Source organism: Rhopilema esculentum, chromosome 13 (assembly GCF_057945365.1).
Source record: "Rhopilema esculentum isolate cy_ngs chromosome 13, ASM5794536v1, whole genome shotgun sequence".
NCBI lineage: Eukaryota > Metazoa > Cnidaria > Scyphozoa > Rhizostomeae > Rhizostomatidae > Rhopilema > Rhopilema esculentum.
In genome coordinates, this window is record NC_142827.1 from 10044785 (window position 1) to 10063562 (window position 18778).

The following is an 18778-nucleotide window of genomic DNA, read 5'->3' on the forward strand; positions in this document are numbered from 1 at the left end:
AGATATTTAATGTATACCTGACTTAGACTGTATACTGGCAGTCTAAAAATATTTTTCCTATAAAATTTTGTTAAAGGAACTTTGCAAGTCATTACATAATTCCTAATCCAGCAGTGGCTGCTGGCAGCAGTACTAGTGGTACCAGTCTAGTCCCATTTTATTTTCAAAGCTCGAAATAATTTGTATTGTAGGATTTTGACTTTTTCTATGATAATTGAATTAATGGCAAAAAAGGGAACAGCAGCAGAATATACCATATCTTAATTCTGACCCTCCTATCTTAATTCTTATTGAAAGATTGGCATTGAATAAGCCCTTTATGTACACCACAGTACTAGACCTCATTTATCCAGTACTGCAGAAGTCTGTCCTATTGCCATTTGTGACTCAACCTGACGTAGAATCGTTTGTCTTTCGACAATCCAACAATGAAAAAATCGTTCGCAGTACCAGATTCCTCTTTCTAATAATAAAATGCTGCGAGGCCATTTTACCCCTGCAGCTGGCAATATCACATAACGTCAAACAAACTGAGGTATCATATGAAAACATCTGACCCACCATTAAAAGCTTATTTGGCCATATTAGCTTTAAAAAACAAATATTTTCCAGGGATCATGCTCCTGTGCCACCCTTCCTCTAGCTGGTTCGCTCTGCTAAAATTAGTTTGCTTTACTAGTAAAATCTTATTTTCGTGCCAGCCATCACTGTACTCCAGTTTCTGTACCAGTGTGTTAATGAAACAAAGGCAGCCAGGTTTATCTTTAAGAGCCTTTAAGTGGTGAACTCATTTTGTCTATAGGTCAACTATCATTCGAACGAGTAAATTAAACATCCCTAAGTAATGAATCAATAGTAATTTTAACTTTATTCAAAAGTCACAAGGTCTAAGTAAACTGTACTGAAATAGTATATCACATGATATTCTGTACAACTTGGTCAAATTACTTTACATTTGGTGTCAAATCTCCTGCTGTGCTTGCGGTTTACACGTTAATATTCTTAGAAGGTAATCTCTATCTTCCAAGATCATTAAAGGGATGAATGAGAAAATTACGAAATGGAGGCAAAAATCACACAGTTGGTTTGTAATAGATACAAAACTAAGAGTGATAGACATAAAGCTAGAAGTGCAAGAAAAATATGCTAATATACATACAGCTCATTTGTTGCAACATTGAATGGCTCACAGATCTCATTGCCAAAAAATGCTCTGAAACACAACCATAGGAAAGGCTCAATAAGAAGTCAAGGAATTCTTGCATATGTTGGAGATAAAAAGCACATTTAGTCATGGTTTGGCAAATGCCTTCTTTGCATTAGAATTTATCAATTAAAGAAACTATGAAGCAGACAAAGCTTTAAAATCATGTGAATAGAAATCATCTATGCTCTTTATTTTAACATGATTGATAAAACTCTCTGGAGAATATGCTCCTTTTCTCCTTTCCCAAATAAGTTTAATCTTTGATTTTAACTTTTAAATGAAATGACTAGAGATGGAACTCAAACTGAAGACTTACTTGTTGATTTCTGCTTTTTCTGGGTCAAAACCAATGGACAACCTGCTAATCTGGATTGTCTGGATCTTTCCATTTATCTTTATAATGGTCCCTAGAATATGCATTGAATAGGACTATAAAGTTTAATCAAAAACTATTTCGCACCAAAATGTTTTTCAACAAAATGGATTAAAATCTAGCAAACAAAGTTAAATTGAACATTTGTTCAAAGAAAAACTTTGGAACAGTAAACTGGGATTTCAAAAGAATGGAATTTTTAAAAGAATGACCTTGGAATTGATATAGCAATAGATGGATAACTTATCAACCCTTTAACATCAGGAATTTTTTTATCTCGAACAAAAAATAATTCAAGCAAAACCATTTACCTGGCAATCCACTCTGGGGTTCAACTTTAGTTATTGTTGCAGTTTGGTAATTGCGATACTGTTTGGAAATTAGAAAATAATTAATTGTAGATATTTGTATTGCTTCACACTCTAGAAAAAGGAACAACATACAGAGCCCTGGGGAAAGATTATCTGAGTCACAAAAAACAGATATATATTTATATACGATCTTAATTCAAATATACGTTTTTCTTAATTCTTTCTTTCTCTCTTTCTCTTTCTTTCTCTCCTTTCTTTCTTTATACAAATAATACTTTGTTCAAATTTAACTAGTGGGTCTAAAGGGGGCTCTCTCTTAATAAGTTTATCCTTTAAGGAGCTCTTTCTTATCTCTTGTATGTTTCTTAAATGTAGTTTGTATCTTCTATGTAAATTATTTGTTAAATTGCTATTTAGGTGATGTTTTATGTATTCTTGGCTGTACTTGGGTATATTTGTCAATGAAAAAACTGAACTGACTGTTATATGTTTAGGTAACCAATGGGAGCATAAAAACTCTTTTTTGCATGAATGAACAAAGCTCTTGAATGGATAACTTTTGTTGGCAAATAAGTCTTTGTCAGGATTATGAATGGTAAAAAAGCCTCCTAATGTGTACTCACAGCTGCTTTGTCTCACATAATAACAGTTAACTGAGTGGAGGTATCTTAAGTAACTCATTAAAATGGCCTACCCTGAAAATGCAGTTTCCTCCACAATATGTTCCCCAAGCATCATTGTTCAGCCACTTGCCATCCACTTTGATTTTGACTTTATAATCAGCATCTCCAGTTGGGGATGATCTAAGTTATGAGGAGCAGCGTTAAAAATTTGCACCTTCATCTGATTACACACAAATATAAATGAAACTATTGCAATTAAAAAAATGAATGGTATTAGGGAAAACAGCTTTTTTAAGTTGCATTAAAATGATTTTAAACTCTATATAAATTCATTGGTAGTGCCAGTCATGCCCCATTTGGAATAAGGCAACACTCTTTTACCAGCATGGAAGCCAATTTTTTTCCGATAAGGAATACCAATGGCTAAGTTTTGGTTACTTAAAGGCAAATTCATAATGAAATAATCATATCACAAAGAATGATTTTCAAAAATATCATTGCTCCTCAAAATTTTCCGACTAAACTTAAATGAATTATAACATTGATACAACCAACAACTGGAGGGGGTGATGTCCCCCCCTAGTCTCTCTTTGGGTCCTGTCACTGTATAAAATTATCCAAAACCAATAATTTATGAAAAATTGCTTAACTTAGTTGGATTCTATGTTTCTGATCCCCTGTTATTCTAAATGTGCTTAAATGTTTTTGACCCCTTGTATGTATATTATATCAATGTTCCAATGACCAAGATAACAAGACAGGATGTTGAGAGAACAATGTCACTCACCGAGTTTCACACAAGATTCTGTTTTCATTTGTATCTGTTGAGACTATGTCACAACCAAGAATTCTCCCAGTGACCGTGTGAATGAAGACAACTTCATTCCCTTTGGTGGGATCGTCAAAACTGAACTGATCAGCGGAAAACCCTGCAAATTAAAGCATATACTTTGAAAACTAATAGGCCATCATAGGAAAATAATATACAGAGTCATTTTGTACGGTGGTTTAACTAGAATTTTAAAGCAGTGCCCATGAGGTTAGAACTAGAAGGGGATATCCCTAGACTAGATTTGTTTCTTTGCCCAATACTAATAGTCTAAATGGATTAATAGATATCTACTGTAAATGGGGAGGGGCACACATTACTGATGCTTGTACAAATAACAACAATCAATCTAACCAAATCCTCTGATTTGAAGCAGAGTTCCTCCACGCTGGCTGCCATAGCTTGGTATCAAATTGGAGACTTCACCTGAAATTGATAAAATTGATATCGATTATTAAAATGTTGTTGATGTTGTTGCTGTTGACTTGCTGCGCAGCTACAGCCAATGATCACAGGTCTAAGCTTCGGTGCTCTCTCGAAATACACCAGAGAAACAAGTTTAATAGAAATAAATAGCTTCAAAGAAACAGATAATGGATGTTGTAATTATTCTTACAAGGATCAACTTTGCCTAATTATTCTTATCCTCACAAGGCTCTGGTACCCAGGGCAACAGGCCATTTCATTCAGGTTGGGGGAAGTGCCAAAACAAACGAAAAAGACCACAAGTGACTTTTAGCAAACTGTTAAAATCGAGTACGGATCCAGGCGTGAATCTAGCCAAAATTTTGACCGGTTTTGGTGTACTTTATCCCATTACAGCCCTGTGTGTTTTTGCCCACACTTTCATCTAATATGTCAGAATTTTACTCCATACAGCATGGCCTTTGATCCTCTTCTTGCAACCTCGATTCTAATTTCTACGAATTTTTCCGAGAAAAAACGTCTAGTCCCCTAAATAGACAAACATCAGATTCTTATTTGCATCCGTATTCCATTTTGTATCATTTTGTTTTAAAGAGTCCATCCTTTCGAGCTATAGATATCGATATGGAATATGCTTTTTAGTTACCGGTTTTTTCGCATAAGGGAAACATATGAACACCGGTTTCAATATTGGCGCATAGATAGAATACTTCAAGCTGTCACATCGAATGGGATCAATATTGCCATTGAACGATTTATGGGTTATGGCTAGAACAACCCTTCTTATCTGTCAGCTTATAGGGTCTATATTTTCTTGTTCTTGATAGGAAAGAAAATCATGAATATCTGAAAGATTTTCGATAAAAAAAGTTGCCGACCAGGCATAGTCACTGTTCCAAACATTTTCATAAATTTCGAAGCTTGATATTTGACAAGTTCTTATTATCTATAACCAATAAAAACGACACTTTAATTGCGAGGTCTCTACTGAATTTTTAAACCCCTATATGAATAATAGATAGGTAATTTCAATGAATTATTAATGTCATTTTAAGGTAAATATTTTCTGTAGCATAGCAAAATAAAGATTAAATTGACAGTTTGTCCAAGAAGGAAAAATTTGCGAAAATAGCAGCTGATTAATCTGTTTGAAAAGAATGTGAGAGTTGCATCAGTGAAAACTAAACACACAATGTTAAATTGAAAGAATCACAATGACCTTACTAAAAGCTAATATTTTCTTGATTTCTTAAAATTATTACGGGTTAACGAATGCCAATCGCACACATTCAAGCAGGAAATGCACTAAGAGTAGTTGAATAGGATTCTTTCATGAGTACAAATTACAAATTGCAGCTTAATTCAAAATCCATTTTAGCGCAAATCGAAATGTAAATGTAATATTCCGCTTTGCGATCGATAATAACTCAATTTTTATTGAAGGTATCTAAAACGTTCCAGTAAGCAGCTGTAGCATTCTCTGTTACAGGGGACTCTTACGTTTGCAAGCCAAGGTGACTTTGTTGCCAACTATTGGACCGCATATACCCTCCTTGGGTCACTTGGCTGTGAAATTGTAGTCGGTAAATTCTAACTCTAATAGTCCCTTTTGTACTTTTAAAACACCCGGCAAATGATTTGTATAATATAGGATAAATCAAATGTCATTTAATGTTTACGGGGGGATTGAAGCATTTAAACTTCTTAAGATAAGCAAAACCCTTAAGATCACAAAACGAGTTATTAATTTTTGGTAATATCGAGCATTATCTTCATTTCAATGTTTGATATAAGTCACAGAAATCTAAAATAGAATGCTTAAGCTGCAAATGCATTTCAAACAAGCAGCGATTGCTAAAACCCTGCAAGGAACACGACTGTTAAACGCCTTTTTTATTTTTGCAAAAGACAATTGGCATCTCAATCTAAATGTTTTGTATACTATGTATGAGAATTATTTAATAAGTGATAAGTAACACTGAAATCGACTTACCAAGCTTTGTTGCCGCGGCGATATGCAAAATGCCTGCAAGGAAAGAAAGATGCATCATTTTGTATCTTTCCATGACGGAGCGTGATGAAAAGTGACGGGTATACCGTTGCACCCACGCATTTAAACACAGGTGAGAGCACGAAGCGAGTCAACGAGGCTGTGTCAAGGGGCAAGCAAGGTGACAGGGGCTATTTGTAACTTGACCTTGTTACAGAAAATTAGGAATAAGAGCGGGAGGGCAAAATTTTACAAAAATTTCTGAAACAAGACCAGGCGTCGATTTAATCATTTATACTATAAATAATTTGAATGCACCAACCAGAAACGTGATGCTTGTGACATCTTTCGGGCATATTTGATCAAAACTGAGTTTAATAGAACAGTAAACTTCTTATTAAATTCTGAGATTTCCGCTTCAATAATTGAAATTTCTTACTAGTTATGCAGCTTATCGCGAGTGTGCACAAAATGCAGGGTGCAAAAAAGATTGATCGTGTTAAATTTTCGGTAGAAAATAGCTAGCAACAGTGACGAGAAATTATATCAATGTTATAACATTACGAGCTAAACTGTATCTTTATTATATGAATGTTATAACATATCAAGTATGAAGTATCTTCTTGAATGCTAATTGAACTTGTCCAAGAAGAACAAGATGATAAGCTAGCTCAATTTAATATTCATAGAAATTTGTTTACAGACAGTACCTCAACAACTGGGAATTGTGGAATCTAAAAAAGTATTTCAAGAATGGTTTCTTTCGAACATATTTTGTATCCAAATGATCGAATTCAACTCTAGGAAAGCTTTGTTCCTCGCATCAACCCACGGCTACTGACTTTGTTACATAACTTATGTCTTCAACACATGTTTATTTGCATACAGCAAAACACATCAATTAGTTTACCTAAGCCGCGCTTTGCACCTACGAGATCCAAAATTGGTTGTCTAAGTGACCCTGGATTCCCTAAGTAACGGTAATGCTGGACAGGGATCGATGCCTATAACCATGAATTAATATCTCCATATGGTTACTGGATAAAAACTAAGCTAGGGTAAAAACAACTACACGAATTAAGGAACGATAGTTGCTGGGATTTGCGATTCTCCATCTTTCAAGTTGAAGAAAGTTTCTCGTCTCTTCTCTTTTAAAAATGCAAATGTTTTCTAGATAATATTGTTAATGAATTAATATATTAAATTATTCTATTAAAGCGTTAACTAGCTTTATTTGGAAGACTTGGCTTATGTTAATTATATGGCAAATCATTCTAACGAAGAATAAATCGGATCTCACTTTACAAATGATTGAAAATTTTTATTTAGACTTAAAGCTTGTATGATCGATACAAGCAAAAAAAAAGAGTTTTTGCCTTCTTTAAACCAAAGTTCATTTTTTTCTTTAATTTTCACTTTCATTTTTTTGCACTTCTTTCTTTTATTGCTTTTCATCCTGATTTTCTTCAAGGCAAATCTAAATTTATCCCAAGCTAACTTGAGTTGCTTTGATCTGACTTTGAGTAAACCAAATTAACAAAACTGCCTCCATATGGTTCAACGAAACTGCTGCGAATATTTGATCAGTTGATACATTCTTCAACAAATGCAACCCATTATCCTTCGTTGCACACACTGTGATGCCATTTAGTCATTAGTATTGCAAACTGTCTTACAAGTTATGTAAACACTGCAGCTAGCAAAATTGCCAAAATAGCTTTATTCTTGTAATACGAGCCAGATTTCTGTTAGTGATGAGTATATGTTTTCATTTCTTACCCCATTTCCCCTTTAGATCTCTCGATGTGTTTGTTTAAGCGTTAAATATTCAGGAATATCGTAAGTGAGCCAACAAAGAGGGACCTTGTGGTGTTTAAGCCTCCCCAACAACTAAAACAAATGTACTTGAAACCATCTAAAAGTCATATTTCTTATAGCCACTCCCCGAACATTTAAACCCCTCCAGTCCCTAAAGTATTTCAATCCATTTTTAAAAATTGACTACATGAAGAAACATTATTTTCACTTCACGGTAAAGAGTTAGGTCTTCACCGATCTAAGAAGCTGGAGACATAGAAGGAAAACTTTGCAAAATGCACGAGCAATTACCCTGGAGGCAACTTCTGAAGACCAAATCATTGGGCGCAAATAAGGCTTAAAACCGTTTTGTGTCATAAACAGTCAACTGCAAAAGGCAATGGCAAGCGGATGTTCTCTTCAGGTACTACAATGTCTGCGGTGCAATGTATCAGTTGAGCGTTATCGGGTCGGTCTTCTGTTGTATTTGTGATAAGAAGTGAGGATGAAAAGTTTCTATAAACAATATCATAGTCGTATAATGGTTGCCAAAATAGAGAAAGCTGTTTCAGATAACTAAAGACGTATTTTAGCCACCATGAGACAAAGAAGAGGCTAAGTGGTTGCGAGGCTTAAGATTCATCGTCATGGAAACGTGAAATGAGATTTGACAGCCCTTATACTTAGAATGGTGTGGTCATGTTAATGCAATAAACTGGATTTATCTTCAGAAAATATTTATGATTGTCTTGTAATATGATTAGGATTTAAAACATGAAAATGGAAAACGACAAGCTTATTTTATTTTCAAAGCATCGTGGTAGTGTAGTATAGTTGATGACAGCTTTTATACAATCGAATGTAGGTAGATTACTAGAAGTTTTGTTAGTGTTTTGAAGCCAGGTATGTAAAAAAGTATATCAAAGGCATTTTAAGTAAACAAAATCTGCAGGAATTTAAGGCAGTTAGGCCTAAACATTCTGGAATGTTCTACCCTAGAAGTTTTCTTTAAGATACTTCAAGGAAGCTCGTCCTATTTTCACTGAAAACTTTAAATATATTTGTTATTTGAATATATTCTAATAACAAAATATTCTAAATAATTTGACATTGCTTTCGTTTAACTGGTGTGCGCCTACTTTTCTGAATGCACAATTAAGAAAACCCATTCGAAGGCGGACTTATAGATTCTCTGTAACTGGGAATCAAATATAAGGAGGTTCAAATGTTTTTGAATATTTCATTCTTATACAGTTCAAAGTTTACCCTGGGCACCAGAGCCTCTAAGGAATCAGGTTGGATAGAGGAGGGGTAAATTGAAAATCGACTCAGGTTCTTAGGGGCTCTGATGCCCAGAGTAACCAATGTTTTACTAAAACGCTTTAAAGCTAATTCTAAATGTGCTATCAAATTTTGATGGGATCCAGAAGCTAAGCTTTAGATGCATTCATGTAAGCCTTGTCTTGAAATTACATGCAGAAGTCAAGTGAAGCCTAACAAAATTAGAGCATTCGATTAATCAGTGTCGTCGGACTGTAAATTCATATTTGGGAAAGGAAATATAGAACAAATTGACAATTATTGGGGGGAGGGCTCAAGATTCCTATCGCCCCGCTTCCAACAGCCTTGAGTATGGAAATAGTAGGGTTGTCCTTCAGAGATTTTCTTCGTGACCAAAACTATGAGTCCTTTTCCATTACAGTGCATCGGTGCCACGAGATAGCCAGGCATTTTACGATACACATACCGCAGATCTACTTCAACCGAATGTTGCCAAATATTTGTTACAGTGGAGAACCAAACATGATGAGATAATTCACTTTGGGTTTTTCTCAGCCTTCCCCAAATCGTTTGAGCCTCTTTGGAAATGCATGGTTCAAAAGATTGCAGAGGACTGGAGCCAACTCGGCCTTATTAAAAGTCGTGCAATCTCAGGTCAGAGGAGTTTGTTGACATAAATAAAGCATTCAAGATAAACGGTTTCCTTTACTTGTTGAAGTAAACCAACAGTACATAGAGCAGACACAATCTTGTCACTTTTCATGAGGAATATAAAAATCGTCTTAAATCCATTTGAATTTTCATTTTGTTTGCTGAAGCTTTATGTTGCATTAGCTCGTTACTCTTTGTTGGATTTGAATTAACAAAATGCTAAGACAGGTTTCGCGTTTTAGAATTATGTCAATGCTCGACGAGTTTAACTAAGTTCATTGTGTACCCACAATAATTTAAGAAGCAATTTGGAAAAATCACAAGCTAATTTAAAATGGAATCTCAAAAGGTTTTTTCATGGCCAAAGGGACCCTAAAAATTTTCTTGCTATAAGATTAACGCAATTTTATAGCAAGTTCATAAAGTGAGAATGCGCTTAAGAGTATAAAATGCTTTCTTAACCTTGAACCTTGAAATTTAAGAGCAGCTTGAATTTTGTCTGGTCATGTCGATGCTTCGATCATGCAAACTCATAAATGCAGATAATTTTGATCATCAAACATTCAGATGACGTAGTTCATAAAAAGAGGTTGAAAAAACGATTGTTCTTTTATCAGATTGGTATATCAGACTTTCCCATAAAATACAACTTTAGGTAGCATAAAATACAACTTGTGTTATGCTAGGCATTTTTGGTACCATAATACCTTAATTAAACAAATTAAGATGGAGGTGAGAAATAGAGTTTAACGACATTTTGATGCATGAACTAGTGTCAAATGAATTTGCTATCAAACTGCATCACTTTATTGTCTTCCATAAACAGAACAGTGCAGGTCACAGCGTTGGCTGTTTCAACGAAAATTTCAAAAACATGCAAATATGTGTAAATTAGGTTGTAACGAGTAAATCACCAATATTTGCACTAATAATTGCTGCAATGGAAATATTTGCATTTTGTATTCTCGCTATGAGTAAGGTTTTTAGAACTTGGAAGCCCAAAGTATTGCCTATAAAATGTACTTTATAAGAAAACCGCATTTAAAACAGGGAATAAAGCAATATTTTATATCTGTTTTAAAACAAATTGGCACCAAATCTAAAAATGTGTTGTCAAGATAAATAAAGCCCAGTAAAGGTTGAGTCTAGTCTTATTATTCAAAAGTGACAGCCTCAAATTGCCAAAACTTTGACGCTTTACTGCGTTCTATTGAAAGTGAAAACTGGAGGGCCCACGAGTGCCCACAAGGATCATGTCTAGCCTTTAAGCTCTTTTTCGGTAGTTTTATTGCAGTTACATAGAGTTCAAGCCTATCCATTGTGCTTAAAGTTGTATTCATTCACGGATTGGTATATTGGCTATAAGATTTATGTACCAACATTTCAAAGAAAACTTTTGAAAAACGAGTACAATGCAATTTTCCGTTTGAAGTCTGTTTTCATGTACGAAGCAACACAATTTTTGACGGTCTTGTGTATTTCGTCGTATGAACACTTTCAGAAAAGTTGTACGCTCCCTTTGCATTAAGGATAGTTTTTCGCTGCGGTGGGGTTTAATCATATTACCTTCACTGTTTCGGTACATGAGAGAGGCTCTTTCCATTCATTTCTTAATCACCGGAGGATATGATAGCGCCAATAGTGCGTGGGTGCCAGGATAGTAACAGGGACCTAATATTGACTGTTTTCTTGTAACAAAGGCCTAGATTCTGGGTATCATAATAATCTTAATAGCCAGAGATAAACAGCCGAGAGTCCCAGACCAAAACATAAGTTGCATAAGATAATGTTATTTCTACACGTGGATGTAAATTAATGATGTAGTATCAGTTTGTTGCCAAGCCATAGTATCTAAGGCTCACACAAAGATGGCACCTGTGGTTTCTATCTTAATGTTGATAGATAAATTTTTCAGATGAATAGTATTGCAGAAAGGGACGGCTTTCCGCAAGCAAATTACGTAACATATTTTTGTTCACCTCAGAACTCACACAAGCTCATCAATACTAGTTTTTATGTACATTAATAAACCCTAAACAGGACAATACGTAATGGTCTTCTCAAAGTTGAAAGAAAGTCGAAAGAAATGTACCTTTCAAGGAAACAGTATTTGCAACAAGTAAATTTTGTCATAGAAAATCATTAGAGAATAGCAGCTAATAGTCAGTAAAAAACTGGTAAAATTTTATAAACAAAGAAAAAATAGCGACAATCTAAGAATATTCAAAAGAAAAAAGATAAACAGCAGGCGTCTTAACAAGCGAGGGTGTAATATTTAGCAGAAGTTTATTTTTTTTCTATTAGCAATCGAGACAAACAGCAAACAATTAGGTATAGGTATTCTATCAGCATTTGTTTGCCATAGTTTGCGGGTGCAGAGAGCAGTTTGAATGTGACGAATGGGGTTAAGCAGGGTTCGGCATTGAGTCCATTCCTGTTTGCATTGATGAAGAAATATGTGACAGCAGATGCAGGTGGTAAGCACGTTATGTTTGCAGATAAGACCGTTCTCATGGCAGAAAGTCTGACGGAATGACAGGAATTGATTGTGAGGTGGAATGATAAACTGGAAGAAAATGGATTTAAATTGAACGCGAGGAAGACCAAATGGATGAGGGTCGGTGACCTGGTGATGGAGAATAGGGAAGTTGATGCTGGGAGAGGAGATTGTTGAACAGGTCCATGAATTCGTGTACCTGGGGGTCCTGCTTAACAAGGTAGCTGACCCAGCAGCAATTGCAAAACTCCGTAAGGAGGTCGCATTGAACAAACAGAGATTTCAGCTATCCTTTAAAAGAAATTCACGAAAAGAACCAAGATAAAAGTGTGTGAAAGAATATTGATGGCTTTCATTCTCTGCGAAATCAAAGTTGTACAGTATAGAGCGGATGTGGGGGAATGTTTGGAAGCTGGACAGGCCAGGGGATTGGGGGCTATCGAGAAGGTGACCTTGTTTGACAGAGTAACGAACAAGAAGTAAGGGAAGAGACTGAGGGTAGAGGACTTTGGAATGGTGAAGGGATGGAACAAGAGGACTTTGGAATGGTACAGGCATGTCAAAACGTCGGAACCGAGAGCGACAGTGAGTGAGGCATTAAGAAATATGAGATGGCAGAACTTGGACGGAGAAGGCCATCAACATACTGACAAAGATTATCTGAGAAGATAACAGCAGAGAAGGAACTAGTGAAGGAAGAAGCGCTTGAGAGGAAAAGGTGGAGACGGGGGATCAAGAGGGGGAGAAATACCTTCGAGAAGACCCTCATGATAATGATTTGGTTACCATCTGACATTTCTTACTCAGACGCAAACATACGATATTTAAAAAATATGGTGATATTTCGAGATGTTTCAGGTCGTCCTGCATTTTCGTGCAATCCTTGAAATGGCGCACGGATTCAGTGAACCGCAAAATTAAAAAATCATAATTTGAAAGTGAATAATAAATAACAAGAAGTTGCAATACTATTTTAATATTCAATTCGGTTGCAGGTCATCAGATATGTCTCATGAGCTCACACCAACCTAAATATTTATAACTACCAAAGATTCATAACTAATTATCCTTGAAGAAAACTAAGCATGTAATGACGTCATCAAATAACGACGTAAAAGCTTCAACCACAACAGGGCCCTTATTGATAACAATAATCGTTGTATTGACAAGTTTTTCCCCTGTATAAATATTCCTCTTATTCATTATTATTTATTTATTACAGTGGACAGTATTTGTTAATCAGTAGAAGAGTGAATGTGTATTGCGTATATCAGAAGCAAAGAAGCTTAGTGCAAATCAATCAGTTTTTTTAGGTTACTGCACAGGCGGGATTTACGTAACAATCGAAGAATAGACCCCTACTGATCGACAAAGTATAAACAATTTAGGGATCGAGTATTTATAGTAATTCATGAAAACAGAAAAAACTTATATTCTTTGTTGTTTACGTTGAAATAGATTGAAACGAAAAATGAATAAAAAGACAAGAAGAATCAGATTGAAAGGTTAACAAATCGGCATTTATTGCTGCTGTTTGTCTTATAAACCATTTATGTTTATTTATACAAAGTTTAGATTTAAAGAATAAACTAAATCAATGTTTCTGTTACATGCATCTTTTCCCTTTCAACAATAAGGGAAATAAGACTAGTCGGCAGGTGAAGCATTGTCATTAATTTGTGAAAATAAGAATTTGAAATCTTACTTGGTGCCTGTTTACAATTTTAAAAATGTTAAACAATCGAAAACTTTCAGATGTCAGGAGCAAATCTCAACTTGTCATTGTAGGACTTTCAGATGCTAATTATATAGGCCTTTGCCTACAGCAAGAATTCAAGGACTTGACAGTAGGAAATCTCTAAGCAAAAGCTTGGCATTATCTGTCAGGATGTTATTATAAGACTTGCCATTTACGCATTTCCTTGAAAACTTTGCTTTAAGGAAAAGCTTAAAATAGTCTTAATTTTGAAATCATAGTTGTAGGAAGTGCCATCATAGTTGTAGGAGGTATTTTGAATGTAGGGGGACATGCTTAAACTGGCACCTACGAGAAAGGCAAATTAAACTTTTTTTCTTATGAAACTTATGAAAGGTTTGTGGGCATATGCCCTTTTCCCCTCCCATCCCAAAGTCTATAGGTGCCAATGCCATCTGACAATAAAAAGATAGATCTTTCTCTTGAAGAAAGATAAAAAAGTTTGATATGAAAGTAGATTTGGCTCAAAATTGCGAAAAGTCGCGTGATATCAATATTTGACTTCTGACGTAATGTCCTACATTGACTCCGATATTACAGTTTTCGGAATTGTATCACAAGCAAAAATACGAAAACGGTGTGAAACGTTAATGTTTGTATTGCTTGATAAGATTGGTAACGACAGACATGATAAAAGGTGGCAAAATTGGCTTTCAGTATACATGATAGAATTATCAAATCGACAATGGTGGCTAGTGTGAGATTTTTTGGGCAGCCGCAACTGCCATTTTCTTCGACAGAACAGGTTTCTTCATAGAACTCTTTGCCAATGAATTCACACAATAACGTCATTAAATAGCATTGAAAAGCAAAAGCTCTGGGCTCAACTTAAATGTTTCTTCTTTCAAGGCTTGTATAAGTTGAGCATTCTTATGTTCTACTCATATGATTCGTGGGCTAACTAGAACCTTGTAAGGTTGGATTCGAAAAAGGCTCATCTTTCTGTTCATTTCACAATCTACAAAGCTGTGCTGCAAAATCAAAAATTAAGCAAGATTTGATCTCGAAAACTTTCTAGCGTGAAAAAGATATTTAAGGGAACTATCTCCTATTGATTAGAAAGTTACCAGCCCTATCCACTCTAATGGTGTACAACTTTAACCTTTAAACAGGTAAGAAGTGCTATTGCGAAAATATCACAAAGACAATATTGAAAGCATAAGTATCGGTATACATATCAAAATTTGTCTACTGTCAATCATTATTGGTAACAGTGATTTCACTAATTATGACTAGTATTATGCAAGACAAGAGATTGAATAAGAGTCTCAAATACTCCAGAATGAGCAGACACCATTATTTGCAAAAAAAACCACGTTATGATTAGTTGCTTGAAATTTTCTATATTTATGGCTGTTTTTTTTTGAAGAAAACTCGAATTCTAAAGAGCGATTGGTCATTCTGAGGTATCAGCAAGGGCACTCAACCCCTCCCCTAGCATGATACCCTGACCATAAGGTAGTGGAATGAGCTATTAAAAAAGCAAAGTTCTTATTTTAGTGTTGATTTGGGTCTATTAATACGAATCACCACACCTCTTGCCTGCGTCTTAAATTACACTAAACGTCGAAGCCATGCGACATAGAGCACCAGAACATTTCGATGCAAAAGTAGCTTTCGAATTTAATCAACCGATAATAGGCTATGAAGAGAACTAAGAAGGGTCTTTTATAGAGAGTTGCATCAGAATGAGAAAGTGCTCTTGGTAAAGATCAACCCATCGTTTGCACAGATGCCTGAGAAAAACTGATGTAGTTTAGCAATGGTAGCAAAATTCTTCGACGAGACAAAGAGTCTTCAAAGAACTACAAATTAGAATAGCACGAGAATCTAGAGAAGATAACCTAAAGACATGGTCGTCAGTCAGTGTATATATAAAGAACATTTTTCGTTATTCACGAAGAAGAACTTCGTTTAAAAGACATGGGTCTATGTAGAATGCCGACTTAAAGAAAGCCAAGATTTTCAGTTGAAAGTTTTCGTTAAGGATCAGCTCAGGTAGGGATGTAGGATGCTGGTTTAATCGAAGATCTGCTTCTTAGCTTCTCAGGATTTTGACATAGAAAAAAGCAATGTTCAATGCAAAAGGCGCTTGATAGAATCTGTCTTTAAAGTTTGCTGCTCCTTACGAATCAGAACATGAAGTTAACACAATGTGAAAATTAAAAACTTGCAGCAACAAGCTAAGTCATCAAATTTTCATGACGTTTTTCAAATTAGGTTTGGTAGCAGTTACTGCTCAATGCAAATATTTATGAAATTAAAAGTTTCACAAAAATGATAGCAGAACTCACCATATGCGATAATGAAAGCACAAAAAAGACAAATCTTTTGTTTAATCGCCATCATCCGAGCATTGCAAAGGCAGAATGGCGGTTTCCTTGCTAAAGAGTTTCTTTTTCAAGTGCAAACGTATTCAGTATAGAACTATTGAAACTCATAAGAATGTCAGGTACCAACAGTGGCTTTGCTTTAAATCGAATATATATATGTGCGGTTATATATGTGCGGTTAGAAGCACTTAGAACCGATGACATTGTCTTAGATATATCTTTCGACAGGCAGCCGTGTTTTCACCATGTAGCAGGGTTATATTTCAACCGATTTAGATGTAATTTTAACAATCTGAGACCGGGGAATGGTTTTTTACGACGTGACGTAACTTAGTTTCATCTCTTGAAATCGATCGACCGAGAAACCGGGAGGGGGGGGGGGGCACTGGAGCTTAGCCTCCCCAAAACACTAAAGTAGCATAAGTAAAATACTTTTATTTTGGGCTGCCCCCCCTCCCCGAAAATAAAACGTTGTACCTCGGCCTTTGAATCAAACGCTACAACTACCCAAACTGATTGCACGCACTTTTTATCGGAAAACGTGCACAACAAACCGGCCTAAAATTGATAGAAAAGAATTGAAAGCCACAGTACCGATCCCTCTCAACCTTAAAAAAGTGATAATTTTAAAGATTGAATGATAATAGTTCTTCAAAACCCAAAAGGTACCGATTTTATGATCTAATTGACATTGAGAGAATACAAAGAACTTTTCCTAGCGACTGAGTAGGTGTTCTATTTTATGTTATTTTATTATGTTGCCTTATTTTTTTCTTTTGACTATCTCTTTAGCACTTGGAACTCAAAAAACTTTTTTTTAAGAAACTCTGGGTATTGAAAAAGGAAGAGAGATAGGTTTTGTATCAGGGTACCTGGGCTTAATTTCATACAAACATGTGTGTACAAGTTCTCTTTATCAGAAAAGAAAGGAGAGCCAAGATTCAACTTTTTTGAGGCAAAATATCAAATAAGATGTTTCGCTTGCTTGTTGATATAATCAAAACAGTCGTCCTGTATTTGTACAGGATCTTACAGGAGTACTTATTGTCATTTTTCATTATTTTATGGTCAAATAACTAAAAACCCTCTGTTTTTTCAGAATTTTTTCCCCAAAATGACTAGGTGACTATTTGGTCACAAAAGAGAACGACCTCCACGATCAAACCAAGCATTATCAGCAGTGGTATAATGTTTTGTGGCTATTCGCAACAATAGCTAGCTAGGCCTTAACATGATTGTAGTTTAACAGGGAATAAGATCCAACGAGACAGACCCTAACAGAGAGCTTGACAACTGTCTTTTACGATTTTTAAGACCTAGACTTTTAAACAGTGTGAATATGCTTTCTGATATTCTAACTCAGAAATGATAGCAGAACTCCGCATATGCGATCTTTCTTTATAAATATTTCTGAGGCTGTTTGTATGATTGAATTTGTCAGATGAGGAGACCCTGGGACCTAGGAGAATTATATGCACTCTAATCCCATTAGTATAAGCTTTCACTAGTAACCTATAAACGAACCTTTGCTTCGAGGTCTGCAGGGCACCCTTTTCACCACTTCAAGCTTATTGGCCTAGTTACGCCCCTGGACTCCTGCTCGTATCAAACAATAATATCTTTATCGCATAATTTGAAATTTTCTGACCAAAAATTCAAAACTATTTTTACAGGATATTTTCTTCAAAAAGTTTACGGTCAGAAGAGGTCTTTAAAAAATAACAGACTTGGCACCGAAATCCAATTAGTATCTAAAGCCCTCCAACCCCCCCCCCCCCCCCCGTCATTGTTGCTTGAATCAGTCCCTGGATATATCAAACACACATGGAGCGATGCAATCGTAAGCGGAGAGTTGCCTACGCAAACGGGTACATCAAACGCATACGGAGCGATGCAAGCGTAAACGAAAAATGCACTTGCAATCGAAAAAAAGAAAGGCGTACGGAAGGATACAAGCATTAACGAAGATATGAAAACGAAAATGGAGTGATGCAATGAAGTTAAATGAAATAAAACATTTATATGTAAAACGAAATGAAATGCAACGGAAAAATGTCAACTGATGGCGGGAAATTGTTCTTTAAAAAGTCATTTAGTTGTTCTTGCAATAAGGCTCTGTCATTCACTCAAAGGTTAACATTGCCTTCGTAATTCCTCGATGCACATTAATTAGCTAAAACTTACGTTTACATGCAAAACTAGCAACATATGATAACCCTATGCCCGGGCTGAATTTTCGTGAAGGCGTATATAACTGAAACGAGCATACATAATCAGAACCATTAGATTTAAGAACTCCTGAATTCTATGAGTGCGTTTATTAGATAAAACCTTGCCCCTGGCATTCCAGAACCTTCAAGTAGGGCCACACTAGTGTTCGCATATAACCATTTGCCTACATGCAGCAATATATTATAAAAGGATTGACCCAGTATCAGGGTAACCCCAACACCATTTGAACACCACTCATTACCAGTGACACTAGTCTGTAACGAACACCCTCAAGACCCACATAGGAAACTTTAATTCTTGGGGAAGTCTATCACGTCTTTTATTTCTTTGAATAATCTAAAAAACACTGAAAATAATCAGCAGTTAGGGTAAACCTTTTTTATGTTTTTAGTAAGCATACTTCTAAGAAATTAACTATAAGATTGATTTTAGAGTATTGTTTAAGCTCAAGAAAATCATGTTTTTTGAATAA

The 18778-nt window shown here is 35.5% G+C and overlaps 1 protein-coding gene across 2 annotated transcripts in view; it reads right to left on the reverse strand.

The window, feature by feature from the left end:
- LOC135692158 (fibrocystin-L) overlaps positions 1–18778 on the reverse strand; it is a 58339-nt gene that overhangs the window by 36121 nt on the left and 3440 nt on the right. The window contains exons 1-8 of one of the 2 annotated variants that reach the window (XM_065210211.2): positions 16036–17811; positions 5763–5795; positions 3698–3769; positions 3302–3443; positions 2586–2694; positions 1892–1949; positions 1524–1614; positions 1160–1213 (exon numbers count right to left, since the gene is read on the reverse strand). In XM_065210211.2, the coding sequence (XP_065066283.2) occupies positions 1160–1213; positions 1524–1614; positions 1892–1949; positions 2586–2694; positions 3302–3443; positions 3698–3769; positions 5763–5795; positions 16036–16090 (614 nt within the window). In that variant the 5' untranslated portion in view covers positions 16091–17811. Of the gene's footprint in view, positions 1–1159; positions 1214–1523; positions 1615–1891; positions 1950–2585; positions 2695–3301; positions 3444–3697; positions 3770–5762; positions 5796–16035; positions 17812–18778 lie in introns of those variants that run through there. The other variant, XM_065210213.2, reaches the window with a different exon arrangement.